This window comes from Diplotaxodon limnothrissa, linkage group LG3 (genome assembly GCF_057381915.1).
Source record: "Diplotaxodon limnothrissa isolate DT_005_m linkage group LG3, D_limnothrissa_male_GT1.1, whole genome shotgun sequence".
Taxonomy (NCBI): domain Eukaryota; kingdom Metazoa; phylum Chordata; class Actinopteri; order Cichliformes; family Cichlidae; genus Diplotaxodon; species Diplotaxodon limnothrissa.
Window position 1 is genome coordinate 28,200,071 of NC_140598.1, and position 15,714 is coordinate 28,215,784.

General features: G+C 41.2%; 1 protein-coding gene and 1 pseudogene across 1 annotated transcript; both read right to left on the reverse strand.

The window, feature by feature from the left end:
- Positions 1 to 1,408: 1,408 nt before the first annotated feature.
- On the reverse strand, positions 1,409 to 6,589 carry LOC146635211 (CD226 antigen-like). Its single transcript, XM_085350051.1, has 3 exons — positions 6,184 to 6,589; positions 3,405 to 3,431; positions 1,409 to 2,246 (listed from the first exon to the last, which is right to left on the reverse strand). The coding sequence occupies exons 1-3, from the start codon at positions 6,587 to 6,589 to the stop codon at positions 1,750 to 1,752; spliced, it is 930 nt and encodes a 309-aa protein (XP_085206177.1). The 3' UTR covers positions 1,409 to 1,749.
- Positions 6,590 to 9,991: 3,402 nt separating this feature from the next.
- Positions 9,992 to 15,126, reverse strand: LOC146635212 (CD226 antigen-like; annotated as a pseudogene).
- Between the last annotated feature and the right edge of the window lie 588 nt (positions 15,127 to 15,714).

Sequence of the window (15,714 nt, forward strand, 5' to 3'; positions counted from 1 at the left end):
ATCAGCTTTAGATGAACCAGTGTGGCTCAAATAAAAGAAGATGGGGGTTTGAGGGAGTGTTGAAACTATACATGCCATGTCTGTGTGTGGTGACAGAAGTCAAGGAGACCTGGATTCAGCTTTGAAAACATATTCTGAGACATGTTTGTCAGATGGATGGAAAGATCATCGTCACGTGGTTCTCAGTGACTGATCGTGACTCATGCTTTCGGGTGGATTGAGACATCTGGGATGTTCCTGTGAGTCAGTAACAGAGAAAAACAGGAGTGGGCCTCTCAGTGTGTCCACACGCTGCTGTCTGCATTACACTGAGTGATAAATTCACCTACTCTGTGAACATAAAGCAGAAACAAGAAGAAACTTCAACATATTATCCTGTCACAGAGGAAGCTCTCTGTCAAACCTTATTCCTGCTTCAGACTGTGGTGGCAGAGCTGTAGCAGCTACACTCTTTGATCAGAGCTTCATGTTGTCTCTGATTACAGTAACAGGTCCAACGTGAGAGACTGGGTGGGTTTTCCTTTTTAATATATATTACCAACCCCCAGGAACATCCCAAATCTCTCAATCCACCTGAAAGCATGAGTCATGATTAGTGGGTGCCTGCGTGACGATCCACTACAGTCGGTGGAGTACAGTGGTTTTGAAAAGTATTCCCCATTTCCAGAGTTCTTTTAAAAAAAAAATTTTTTTGTTTTTATACATTTACATTGTTCGGAACATCAGATAAACGTAATTATTAGACAAAGATATCTCAAGGAGCACTTGGTTTAAATGCAGTTTTTCTGTACAATCAGAAAACAATTGTCAAATTGATTCCTACAGAATCGACCCCAAGCATGAAGGGTGCTAACAAAGACAACAAAAAATAACACATGAAGCAAAAGCAAACCAGTCAAGTGATGATTGTCACATTTATTCTCTTTATTCTTTTACATTTTGAATGAAAAACATGAATAAAATCCTAAACAAGTAATGAAACAGTCTCATCAAAGCTTCAAGCTGCATTCATCAGCAAATGTGCATCATAAGTGTCTCAACCATTCATATTTGATTTAAAAACACAACTTTTACATCAGGATGTGAAAGTATTCCTAAAGGAGTTGCTGCAGTTTGTCTAATACTTTAGTTACATTTGACTTTATTGTGAAGGAAAATTTGATAATCCACAAATAATCATTTACAACAATATATTCTGCTTTAAATCTTTACAACTCACAACAGAGAACACAATAAAACTAATAACTGCTGCACACTGACACGTTCGTGTAATTTCCTGGGTTATCTGACAGTTATTGAATCCTTTAAAATGGAAAATAACAAAGTGGTACAAATAAATAATAATCTGAAACCGAGAAACTGATGTTTTACACATTAGTGTAGAAACATCTGGATTATCAGCCTGCAAAGACAAATAATCAGCTGGACTGAGTCAGAGAAGAGACCTGCTGATGTTTCCAACATGAAGCTTGTGTTGGACAGAACAGTTCATTCTCACTGAGGCTGGGTTCAGTAACAGCTGCTTAAAGTTTGGCTCAGCTGAGTACTTTCTGCTCCTATTGGTCAGTCTCATAGACAATAGGGGAAAAATATTTACAGTAAATGTACTCGTCAGCCCGCAGGATGATGAAGTCCTTCCTGTAGTGTCAGAGTGAAATCAGTGGTCTGTGTGGAGTGTTGCTGAATGCTGTCTGTCTCTGCTCAGCAGCAGGAGACTCAAAGTTCATCTGCAAAACGCTCTGAGACATTTCAGACAGTCTGCAGTTCAGCAGGAGGACGCTCTGAATCCTGACTCTGTCCATGTGTTCTGTAGGTCAGAAAAGCAACAACAGCAACAACAACAAGCACAACACAAAGTGACGCGCTCGCTATCAGTCCAGCACGTCCTCTTCTGACTCCGTCCCCTCTCAGTCCTCCTGGTTGATCTTCTAGCAGAAACAGGTGTGAGGTGCAGATAGATTCCCACGAGCCTGTTTCTTCCATGAAGACGCGACACTCGTACGTTCCAGCATCCGCAGTCGTCGCATTCTCCAGAATCAAAGACACGTCTCCATCCATCATGTGTCTGTCCTGCAGAGCCACCCGCTTATTAAAAGATGGATGCTGCTTGGTGGTATCAAAGTGCTCGTCCCGGTACAAGAGCACATATTCTTCTCCCAGATCAGCTCTGCTCCAGTTCACAACTATGAACTTGTTGTTTGGAGCTCGACATGTCAGAGTGACGTTGTTTCCAGACTCAGCTGGGACTTTTTTGTCACGTGTGTGTGAAGAACCGCTGAGCTCGCCTTCAGCAGTGCAAGCCAGGACGCATGCGCAGAGCACGCCCACGAACAGTGACGCAATTGGGAGTGTAGCCATTCGAGCGGAGAGCAAAGAGGTGTCTCATACATGCTGCTCACACATGCAACATTAATAAACTGAAATTTCTCGGGACCGCTCAGCTTCGGGAATAGCGGCTTGTCTGTTTTGCGTCACACGGAGCTGAAAACACTTCAGCAGCCTCTCTCAGCTTCGGTGTGGACACATCGGCTCTTATGTGCCCAAGTTTTTCTTCAGCCTCTGACGGTAAGTTGAAACCTTTTTACCCACTGAGAGGCTGTGTTTAAGGGCTTCAGCAGACTTGTTCTGGTATTGTTCTCTAGTCCTGCTGAACCCTTAAACACAATTCTTTTCAGATGGGTTCCACTTCGACTTTTGCTCATTTCACTGTAGTTTATATGATTTTTGGTTTTCAGTCTTAGCTTAGAGGCCCTAATTAAAAATCGTATCCACACCAAAGACAGAGACACGACTTTGGCAGCTTTCTTCCCGTTTTGCCACACAGATTTCGGTCTTTTTTGGGGGGTGGGGGGTTCTCAACCTAGTTTTTTCACTTTTTCAACTTTTCTGGATACGGTTCTTACAGTTTTCTCAACCTTTGATTTCGTTTTGGACATTTTCCAATATTCTGTCCCTTTTTGGGCAATCGCTTTACACGTTTTTGTTTTTGCTGTTGTTTTTTTGTCTGTTTTTTTACAGTTTTTACACTTTTCTAAACTTTTTTCTATTTTTGGAGAAGCATTTCACACTTTTTTGCTGTTTTTTTTTTTTTAAACACTGTTTTTCCACTTTGACTTTTTGAACAGTTTTTACGCTTCTTCACCTTTTGTGAACAGGGATTTTAGACTTTTTCTAACTTTTTTTTTTCTTTTTTTTTCTTACGTGTTTTAACGATCTTTTCCGGGTTTTTTTTTTAAACAAAGTTTTTCCTCTTTTCTCCCTTTCAAACAGTTTTTACACTTCTTCGCTGATTGTGGACACAGATTTTCCTGAACCTCTGTTTTTGCACTCTGGGTTTTACAGTTTCTTGTGTGTGTAAAAAGCAAATAAAAAATGTGTTTGTGAACCGAATTTCCCAGAGGAACCCACCCGAGGAATTGATAAAGTTTTATCTTATCTTATCTCTCTCTCTCTCAGGTTATTGCAGTCTGAAATGTAAAGTGAAACTTTATTTGATTACATTGTGTGAATGTTCAGGCATTAATACTTTTTGGAAAGCTGAATTGAAAGAATAAAAAGTAAATGTGAAAAGTGTCACTTATCGTGCTGTTTCTTCTTACATTTAGAGTCTCTTTGTTGATGTGATCAAATAAACTGCTGAAGTCTGAGTAGTTTTAAAAGGGAAAATTTGGTTTTAAAGGGATTCTGCTAAAGTGAATGAAATGCTAATGAACTGAATAAAGGCATGAAATGACCTTTGTCTTAGTTAAAAGTGGGTGAAAGGTCAGAGATGGAGAGGATAATAAGGTGGGGCTGAAGATCAGTGAATCTTATGTCAAAACCTATTTGGTTGACTTGATATTAGAGGGAGAGCAAGAGAATGGGATGTGAATGGGGTAAAGTATAAAGTTGGATGCCCAGAGGTGTTCATCATCATCATCGTCACGATCGAGAGGGGAGCTGCCATAAGAGGTGTGACTCAGAATTGGCCTGCAGGGCTACTCAGGTTTCTTCGTATCAGGCCAAGCAGCAAAGACTCCTGTGCAACAAGGCAGTCAGGCTGGGCGAGTCCTCTCACCCACCTCAGCTCCAGAACCCTGCATTATCTACTGCGTGAGATTCATCGGATCAGGGATCAAGACGTTGTTTGTCAGAGAGCTGAAATCAGCTTCCTGTGAAGGAGTTTGGTGGGCCTACCGATCAAAAGCACACAAAGTCTCTTCTGGGTCAAATTTGTTTTGTAGCTATTGAGATCAGCTTTAGATGAACCAGTGTGGCTCAAATAAAAGAAGATGGGGGTTTGAGGGAGTGTTGAAACTATACATGCCATGTCTGTGTGTGGTGACAGAAGTCAAGGAGACCTGGATTCAGCTTTGAAAACATATTCTGAGACATGTTTGTCAGATGGATGGAAAGATCATCGTCACGTGGTTCTCAGTGACTGATCGTGACTCATGCTTTCGGGTGGATTGAGACATCTGGGATGTTCCTGTGAGTCAGTAACAGAGAAAAACAGGAGTGGGCCTCTCAGTGTGTCCACACGCTGCTGTCTGCATTACACTGAGTGATAAATTCACCTACTCTGTGAACATAAAGCAGAAACAAGAAGAAACTTCAACATATTATCCTGTCACAGAGGAAGCTCTCTGTCAAACCTTATTCCTGCTTCAGACTGTGGTGGCAGAGCTGTAGCAGCTACACTCTTTGATCAGAGCTTCATGTTGTCTCTGATTACAGTAACAGGTCCAACGTGAGAGACTGGGTGGGTTTTCCTTTTTAATATATATTACCAACCCCCAGGAACATCCCAAATCTCTCAATCCACCTGAAAGCATGAGTCATGATTAGTGGGTGCCTGCGTGACGATCCACTACAGTCGGTGGAGTACAGTGGTTTTGAAAAGTATTCCCCATTTCCAGAGTTCTTTTAAAAAAAAATTTTTTTTGTTTTTATACATTTACATTGTTCGGAACATCAGATAAACGTAATTATTAGACAAAGATATCTCAAGGAGCACTTGGTTTAAATGCAGTTTTTCTGTACAATCAGAAAACAATTGTCAAATTGACTCCTACAGAATCGACCCCAAGCATGAAGGGTGCTAACAAAGACAACAAAAAATAACACATGAAGCAAAAGCAAACCAGTCAAGTGATGATTGTCACATTTATTCTCTTTATTCTTTTACATTTTGAATGAAAAACATGAATAAAATCCTAAACAAGTAATGAAACAGTCTCATCAAAGCTTCAAGCTGCATTCATCAGCAAATGTGCATCATAAGTGTCTCAACCATTCATATTTGATTTAAAAACACAACTTTTACATCAGGATGTGAAAGTATTCCTAAAGGAGTTGCTGCAGTTTGTCTAATACTTTAGTTACATTTGACTTTATTGTGAAGGAAAATTTGATAATCCACAAATAATCATTTACAACAATATATTCTGCTTTAAATCTTTACAACTCACAACAGAGAACACAATAAAACTAATAACTGCTGCACACTGACACGTTCGTGTAATTTCCTGGGTTATCTGACAGTTATTGAATCCTTTAAAATGGAAAATAACAAAGTGGTACAAATAAATAATAATCTGAAACCGAGAAACTGATGTTTTACACATTAGTGTAGAAACATCTGGATTATCAGCCTGCAAAGACAAATAATCAGCTGGACTGAGTCAGAGAAGAGACCTGCTGATGTTTCCAACATGAAGCTTGTGTTGGACAGAACAGTTCATTCTCACTGAGGCTGGGTTCAGTAACAGCTGCTTAAAGTTTGGCTCAGCTGAGTACTTTCTGCTCCTATTGGTCAGTCTCATAGACAATAGGGGAAAAATATTTACAGTAAATGTACTCGTCAGCCCGCAGGATGATGAAGTCCTTCCTGTAGTGTCAGAGTGAAATCAGTGGTCTGTGTGGAGTGTTGCTGAATGCTGTCTGTCTCTGCTCAGCAGCAGGAGACTCAAAGTTCATCTGCAAAACGCTCTGAGACATTTCAGACAGTCTGCAGTTCAGCAGGAGGACGCTCTGAATCCTGACTCTGTCCATGTGTTCTGTAGGTCAGAAAAGCAACAACAGCAACAACAACAAGCACAACACAAAGTGACGCGCTCGCTATCAGTCCAGCACGTCCTCTTCTGACTCCGTCCCCTCTCAGTCCTCCTGGTTGATCTTCTAGCAGAAACAGGTGTGAGGTGCAGATAGATTCCCACGAGCCTGTTTCTTCCATGAAGACGCGACACTCGTACGTTCCAGCATCCGCAGTCGTCGCATTCTCCAGAATCAAAGACACGTCTCCATCCATCATGTGTCTGTCCTGCAGAGCCACCCGCTTATTAAAAGATGGATGCTGCTTGGTGGTATCAAAGTGCTCGTCCCGGTACAAGAGCACATATTCTTCTCCCAGATCAGCTCTGCTCCAGTTCACAACTATGAACTTGTTGTTTGGAGCTCGACATGTCAGAGTGACGTTGTTTCCAGACTCAGCTGGGACTTTTTTGTCACGTGTGTGTGAAGAACCGCTGAGCTCGCCTTCAGCAGTGCAAGCCAGGACGCATGCGCAGAGCACGCCCACGAACAGTGACGCAATTGGGAGTGTAGCCATTCGAGCGGAGAGCAAAGAGGTGTCTCATACATGCTGCTCACACATGCAACATTAATAAACTGAAATTTCTCGGGACCGCTCAGCTTCGGGAATAGCGGCTTGTCTGTTTTGCGTCACACGGAGCTGAAAACACTTCAGCAGCCTCTCTCAGCTTCGGTGTGGACACATCGGCTCTTATGTGCCCAAGTTTTTCTTCAGCCTCTGACGGTAAGTTGAAACCTTTTTACCCACTGAGAGGCTGTGTTTAAGGGCTTCAGCAGACTTGTTCTGGTATTGTTCTCTAGTCCTGCTGAACCCTTAAACACAATTCTTTTCAGATGGGTTCCACTTCGACTTTTGCTCATTTCACTGTAGTTTATATGATTTTTGGTTTTCAGTCTTAGCTTAGAGGCCCTAATTAAAAATCGTATCCACACCAAAGACAGAGACACGACTTTGGCAGCTTTCTTCCCGTTTTGCCACACAGATTTCGGTCTTTTTTGGGGGGTGGGGGGTTCTCAACCTAGTTTTTTCACTTTTTCAACTTTTCTGGATACGGTTCTTACAGTTTTCTCAACCTTTGATTTCGTTTTGGACATTTTCCAATATTCTGTCCCTTTTTGGGCAATCGCTTTACACGTTTTTGTTTTTGCTGTTGTTTTTTTGTCTGTTTTTTTACAGTTTTTACACTTTTCTAAACTTTTTTCTATTTTTGGAGAAGCATTTCACACTTTTTTGCTGTTTTTTTTTTTTTAAACACTGTTTTTCCACTTTGACTTTTTGAACAGTTTTTACGCTTCTTCACCTTTTGTGAACAGGGATTTTAGACTTTTTCTAACTTTTTTTTTTCTTTTTTTTTCTTACGTGTTTTAACGATCTTTTCCGGGTTTTTTTTTTAAACAAAGTTTTTCCTCTTTTCTCCCTTTCAAACAGTTTTTACGCTTCTTCACCTTTTGTGAACAGGGATTTTAGACTTTTTCTAACTTTTTTTTTTCTTTTTTTTTCTTACGTGTTTTAACGATCTTTTCCGGGTTTTCTTTTTTAACAAATTTTTTCCTCTTTTCTCCCTTTCAAACAGTTTTTACACTTCTTCGCTGATTGTGGACACAGATTTTCCTGAACCTCTGTTTTTGCGCTCTGGGTTTTACAGTTTCTTGTGTGTGTAAAAAGCAAATAAAAAAATGTGTTTGTGAACCGAATTTCCCAGAGGAACCCACCCGAGGAATTGATAAAGTTTTATCTTATCTCTCTCTCTCTCAGGTTATTGCAGTCTGAAATGTAAAGTGAAACTTTATTTGATTACATTGTGTGAATGTTCAGGCATTAATACTTTTTGGAAAGCTGAATTGAAAGAATAAAAAGTAAATGTGAAAAGTGTCACTTATCGTGCTGTTTCTTCTTACATTTAGAGTCTCTTTGTTGACGTGATCAAATAAACTGCTGAAGTCTGAGTAGTTTTAAAAGGGAAAAATTGGTTTTAAAGGGATTCTGCTAAAGTGAATGAAATGCTAATGAACCGAATAAAGGCATGAAATGACCTTTGTCTTAGTTAAAAGTGGGTGAAAGGTCAGAGATGGAGAGGATAATAAGGTGGGGCTGAAGATCAGTGAATCTTATGTCAAAACCTAATTGGTTGACTTGATATTAGAGGGAGAGCAAGAGAATGGGATGTGAATGGGGTAAAGTATAAACTTGGATGCCCAGAGGTGTTCATCATCATCATCGTCACGATCGAGAGGGGAGCTGCCATAAGAGGTGTGACTCAGAATTGGCCTGCAGGGCTACTCAGGTTTCTTCGTATCAGGCCAAGCAGCAAAGACTCCTGTGCAACAAGGCAGTCAGGCTGGGCGAGTCCTCTCACCCACCTCAGCTCCAGAACCCTGCATTATCTACTGCGTGAGATTCATCGGATCAGGGATCAAGACGTTGTTTGTCAGAGAGCTGAAATCCGCTTCCTGTGAAGGAGTTTGGTGGGCCTACCGATCAAAAGCACACAAAGTCTCTTCTGGGTCAAATTTGTTTTGTAGCTATTGAGATCAGCTTTAGATGAACCAGTGTGGCTCAAATAAAAGAAGATGGGGGTTTGAGGGAGTGTTGAAACTATACATGCCATGTCTGTGTGTGGTGACAGAAGTCAAGGAGACCTGGATTCAGCTTTGAAAACATATTCTGAGACATGTTTGTCAGATGGATGGAAAGATCATCGTCACGTGGTTCTCAGTGACTGATCGTGACTCATGCTTTCGGGTGGATTGAGCCATCTGGGATGTTCCTGTGAGTCAGTAACAGAGAAAAACAGGAGTGGGCCTCTCAGTGTGTCCACACGCTGCTGTCTGCATTACACTGAGTGATAAATTCACCTACTCTGTGAACATAAAGCAGAAACAAGAAGAAACTTCAACATATTATCCTGTCACAGAGGAAGCTCTCTGTCAAACCTTATTCCTGCTTCAGACTGTGGTGGCAGAGCTGTAGCAGCTACACTCTTTGATCAGAGCTTCATGTTGTCTCTGATTACAGTAACAGGTCCAACGTGAGAGACTGGGTGGGTTTTCCTTTTTAATATATATTACCAACCCCCAGGAACATCCCAAATCTCTCAATCCACCTGAAAGCATGAGTCATGATTAGTGGGTGCCTGCGTGACGATCCACTACAGTCGGTGGAGTACAGTGGTTTTGAAAAGTATTCCCCATTTCCAGAGTTCTTTTAAAAAAATATTTTTTTTTTATACATTTACATTGTTCGGAACATCAGATAAACGTAATTATTAGACAAAGATATCTCAAGGAGCACTTGGTTTAAATGCAGTTTTTCTGTACAATCAGAAAACAATTGTCAAATTGACTCCTACAGAATCGACCCCAAGCATGAAGGGTGCTAACAAAGACAACAAAAAATAACACATGAAGCAGAAGCAAACCAGTCAAGTGATGATTGTCACATTTATTCTCTTTATTCTTTTACATTTTGAATGAAAAACATGAATAAAATCTTAAACAAGTAATGAAACAGTCTCATCAAAGCTTCAAGCTGCATTCATCAGCAAATGTGCATCATAAGTGTCTCAACCATTCATATTTGATTTAAAAACAACTTTTACATCAGGATGTGAAAGTATTCCTAAAGGAGTTGCTGCAGTTTGTCTAATACTTTAGTTACATTTGACTTTATTGTGAAGGAAAATTTGATAATCCACAAATAATCATTTACAACAATATATTCTGCTTTAAATCTTTACAACTCACAACAGAGAACACAATAAAACTAATAACTGCTGCACACTGACACGTTCGTGTAATTTCCTGGGTTATCTGACAGTTATTGAATCCTTTAAAATGGAAAATAACAAAGTGGTACAAATAAATAATAATCTGAAACCGAGAAACTGATGTTTTACACATTAGTGTAGAAACATCGGGATTATCAGCCTGCAAAGACAAATAATCAGCTGGACTGAGTCAGAGAAGAGACCTGCTGATGTTTCCAACATGAAGCTTGTGTTGGACAGAACAGTTCATTCTCACTGAGGCTGGGTTCAGTAACAGCTGCTTAAAGTTTGGCTCAGCTGAGTACTTTCTGCTCCTATTGGTCAGTCTCATAGACAATAGGGGAAAAATATTTACAGTAAATGTACTCGTCAGCCCGCAGGATGATGAAGTCCTTCCTGTAGTGTCAGAGTGAAATCAGTGGTCTGTGTGGAGTGTTGCTGAATGCTGTCTGTCTCTGCTCAGCAGCAGGAGACTCAAAGTTCATCTGCAAAACGCTCTGAGACATTTCAGACAGTCTGCAGTTCAGCAGGAGGACGCTCTGAATCCTGACTCTGTCCATGTGTTCTGTAGGTCAGAAAAGCAACAACAGCAACAACAACAAGCACAACACAAAGTCCAGCACGTCCTCTTCTGACTCCGTCCCCTCTCAGTCCTCCTGGTTGATCTTCTAGCAGAAACAGGTGTGAGGTGCAGATAGATTCCCACGAGCGTGTTTCTTCCATGAAGACGCGACACTCGTACGTTCCAGCATCCGCAGTCGTCGCATTCTCCAGAATCAAAGACACGTCTCCATCCTTCATGTGTCTGTCCTGCAGAGCCACCCGCTTCTTAAAAGATGGATGCTGCTTGGTGGTATCAAAGTGCTCGTCCCGGTACAAGAGCACATATTCTTCTCCCAGATCAGCTCTGCTCCAGTTCACAACTATGAACTTGTTGTTTGGAGCTCGACATGTCAGAGTGACGTTGTTTCCAGACTCAGCTGGGACTTTTTTGTCACGTGTGTGTGAAGAACCGCTGAGCTCGCCTTCAGCAGTGCAAGCCAGGACGCATGCGCAGAGCACGCCCCCGAACAGTGACGTAATTCGGAGTGTAGCCATTCGAGCGGAGAGCAAAGAGGTGTCTCATACATGCTGCTCACACATGCAACATTAATAAACTGAAATTTCTCGGGACCGCTCAGCTTCGGGAATAGCGGCTTGTCTGTTTTGCCTCACACGAAGCTGAAAACACTTCAGCAGCCTGTCTCTCAGCTTCGGTGTGGACACATCGGCTCTTATGTGCCCAAGTTTTTCTTCAGCCTCTGACGGTAAGTTGAAAACTCTTTACCCACTGAGAGGCTGTGTTTAAGGGCTTCAGCAGACTTGTTCAGGTATTGTTCTCTAGTCCTGCTGAACCCTTAAACACAATTCTTTTCAGATGGGTTCCACTTCGACTTTTGCTCATTTCACTGTAGTTAGTGTCATTTTTGGTTTTCAGTCTTAGCTTAGAGGCCCTAATTAAAAATCGTATCCACACCAAAGACGGAGACACGACTTTGGCAGCTTTCTTCCCGTTTTGCCACACAGATTTCGGTCTTTTTTTGGGGTTCTCAACCTAGTTTTTTCACTTTTTCAACTTTTCTGGATACGGTTCTTACAGTTTTCTCCACCTTTGATTTCGTTTTGGACATTTTCCAATATTCTGTCTCTTTTTGGGCAATCGCTTTACACGTTTTTGTTTTTGCTGTTGTTTTTTTGTCTGTTTTTTTTTACAGTTTTTACACTTTTCTAACCTTTTTTCTATTTTTGGAGAAGCATTTCACACTTTTTTGCTGTTTTTTTTTAAACACTGTTTTTTCACTTTTTGAACAGTTTTTACGCTTCTTCACCTTTTGTGAACAGGGATTTTAGACTTTTTCCAACTTTTTTTTCTTTTTTTTTTCTTACGTGTTTTAACGATCTTTTCCGGGTTTTTTCTTTTTTAACAAATTTTTTCCTCTTTTCTCCCTTTCAACAGTTTTTACACTTCTTCGCTGATTGTGGACACAGATTTTCCTGAACCTCTGTTTTTGCGCTCTGGGTTTTACAGTTTCTTGTGTGTGTAAAAAGCAAATAAAAAAATGTGTTTGTGAACCGAATTTCCCAGAGGAACCCACCCGAGGAATTGATAAAGTTTTATCTTATCTCTCTCTCTCTCAGGTTATTGCAGTCTGAAATGTAAAGTGAAACTTTATTTGATTACATTGTGTGAATGTTCAGGCATTAATACTTTTTGGAAAGCTGAATTGAAAGAATAAAAAGTAAATGTGAAAAGTGTCACTTATCGTGCTGTTTCTTCTTACATTTAGAGTCTCTTTGTTGACGTGATCAAATAAACTGCTGAAGTCTGAGTAGTTTTAAAAGGGAAAAATTGGTTTTAAAGGGATTCTGCTAAAGTGAATGAAATGCTAATGAACCGAATAAAGGCATGAAATGACCTTTGTCTTAGTTAAAAGTGGGTGAAAGGTCAGAGATGGAGAGGATAATAAGGTGGGGCTGAAGATCAGTGAATCTTATGTCAAAACCTAATTGGTTGACTTGATATTAGAGGGAGAGCAAGAGAATGGGATGTGAATGGGGTAAAGTATAAACTTGGATGCCCAGAGGTGTTCATCATCATCATCGTCACGATCGAGAGGGGAGCTGCCATAAGAGGTGTGACTCAGAATTGGCCTGCAGGGCTACTCAGGTTTCTTCGTATCAGGCCAAGCAGCAAAGACTCCTGTGCAACAAGGCAGTCAGGCTGGGCGAGTCCTCTCACCCACCTCAGCTCCAGAACCCTGCATTATCTACTGCGTGAGATTCATCGGATCAGGGATCAAGACGTTGTTTGTCAGAGAGCTGAAATCCGCTTCCTGTGAAGGAGTTTGGTGGGCCTACCGATCAAAAGCACACAAAGTCTCTTCTGGGTCAAATTTGTTTTGTAGCTATTGAGATCAGCTTTAGATGAACCAGTGTGGCTCAAATAAAAGAAGATGGGGGTTTGAGGGAGTGTTGAAACTATACATGCCATGTCTGTGTGTGGTGACAGAAGTCAAGGAGACCTGGATTCAGCTTTGAAAACATATTCTGAGACATGTTTGTCAGATGGATGGAAAGATCATCGTCACGTGGTTCTCAGTGACTGATCGTGACTCATGCTTTCGGGTGGATTGAGCCATCTGGGATGTTCCTGTGAGTCAGTAACAGAGAAAAACAGGAGTGGGCCTCTCAGTGTGTCCACACGCTGCTGTCTGCATTACACTGAGTGATAAATTCACCTACTCTGTGAACATAAAGCAGAAACAAGAAGAAACTTCAACATATTATCCTGTCACAGAGGAAGCTCTCTGTCAAACCTTATTCCTGCTTCAGACTGTGGTGGCAGAGCTGTAGCAGCTACACTCTTTGATCAGAGCTTCATGTTGTCTCTGATTACAGTAACAGGTCCAACGTGAGAGACTGGGTGGGTTTTCCTTTTTAATATATATTACCAACCCCCAGGAACATCCCAAATCTCTCAATCCACCTGAAAGCATGAGTCATGATTAGTGGGTGCCTGCGTGACGATCCACTACAGTCGGTGGAGTACAGTGGTTTTGAAAAGTATTCCCCATTTCCAGAGTTCTTTTAAAAAAATATTTTTTTTTTATACATTTACATTGTTCGGAACATCAGATAAACGTAATTATTAGACAAAGATATCTCAAGGAGCACTTGGTTTAAATGCAGTTTTTCTGTACAATCAGAAAACAATTGTCAAATTGACTCCTACAGAATCGACCCCAAGCATGAAGGGTGCTAACAAAGACAACAAAAAATAACACATGAAGCAGAAGCAAACCAGTCAAGTGATGATTGTCACATTTATTCTCTTTATTCTTTTACATTTTGAATGAAAAACATGAATAAAATCTTAAACAAGTAATGAAACAGTCTCATCAAAGCTTCAAGCTGCATTCATCAGCAAATGTGCATCATAAGTGTCTCAACCATTCATATTTGATTTAAAAACAACTTTTACATCAGGATGTGAAAGTATTCCTAAAGGAGTTGCTGCAGTTTGTCTAATACTTTAGTTACATTTGACTTTATTGTGAAGGAAAATTTGATAATCCACAAATAATCATTTACAACAATATATTCTGCTTTAAATCTTTACAACTCACAACAGAGAACACAATAAAACTAATAACTGCTGCACACTGACACGTTCGTGTAATTTCCTGGGTTATCTGACAGTTATTGAATCCTTTAAAATGGAAAATAACAAAGTGGTACAAATAAATAATAATCTGAAACCGAGAAACTGATGTTTTACACATTAGTGTAGAAACATCGGGATTATCAGCCTGCAAAGACAAATAATCAGCTGGACTGAGTCAGAGAAGAGACCTGCTGATGTTTCCAACATGAAGCTTGTGTTGGACAGAACAGTTCATTCTCACTGAGGCTGGGTTCAGTAACAGCTGCTTAAAGTTTGGCTCAGCTGAGTACTTTCTGCTCCTATTGGTCAGTCTCATAGACAATAGGGGAAAAATATTTACAGTAAATGTACTCGTCAGCCCGCAGGATGATGAAGTCCTTCCTGTAGTGTCAGAGTGAAATCAGTGGTCTGTGTGGAGTGTTGCTGAATGCTGTCTGTCTCTGCTCAGCAGCAGGAGACTCAAAGTTCATCTGCAAAACGCTCTGAGACATTTCAGACAGTCTGCAGTTCAGCAGGAGGACGCTCTGAATCCTGACTCTGTCCATGTGTTCTGTAGGTCAGAAAAGCAACAACAGCAACAACAACAAGCACAACACAAAGTCCAGCACGTCCTCTTCTGACTCCGTCCCCTCTCAGTCCTCCTGGTTGATCTTCTAGCAGAAACAGGTGTGAGGTGCAGATAGATTCCCACGAGCGTGTTTCTTCCATGAAGACGCGACACTCGTACGTTCCAGCATCCGCAGTCGTCGCATTCTCCAGAATCAAAGACACGTCTCCATCCTTCATGTGTCTGTCCTGCAGAGCCACCCGCTTCTTAAAAGATGGATGCTGCTTGGTGGTATCAAAGTGCTCGTCCCGGTACAAGAGCACATATTCTTCTCCCAGATCAGCTCTGCTCCAGTTCACAACTATGAACTTGTTGTTTGGAGCTCGACATGTCAGAGTGACGTTGTTTCCAGACTCAGCTGGGACTTTTTTGTCACGTGTGTGTGAAGAACCGCTGAGCTCGCCTTCAGCAGTGCAAGCCAGGACGCATGCGCAGAGCACGCCCCCGAACAGTGACGTAATTCGGAGTGTAGCCATTCGAGCGGAGAGCAAAGAGGTGTCTCATACATGCTGCTCACACATGCAACATTAATAAACTGAAATTTCTCGGGACCGCTCAGCTTCGGGAATAGCGGCTTGTCTGTTTTGCCTCACACGAAGCTGAAAACACTTCAGCAGCCTGTCTCTCAGCTTCGGTGTGGACACATCGGCTCTTATGTGCCCAAGTTTTTCTTCAGCCTCTGACGGTAAGTTGAAAACTCTTTACCCACTGAGAGGCTGTGTTTAAGGGCTTCAGCAGACTTGTTCAGGTATTGTTCTCTAGTCCTGCTGAACCCTTAAACACAATTCTTTTCAGATGGGTTCCACTTCGACTTTTGCTCATTTCACTGTAGTTTATATGATTTTTGGTTTTCAGTCTTAGCTTAGAGGCCCTAATTAAAAATCGTATCCACACCAAAGACGGAGACACGACTTTGGCAGCTTTCTTCCCGTTTTGCCACACAGATTTCGGTCTTTTTTTGGGGTTCTCAACCTAGTTTTTTCACTTTTTCAACTTTTCTGGATACGGTTCTTACAGTTTTCTCCACCTTTGATTTCGTTTTGGACATTTTCCAATATTCTGTC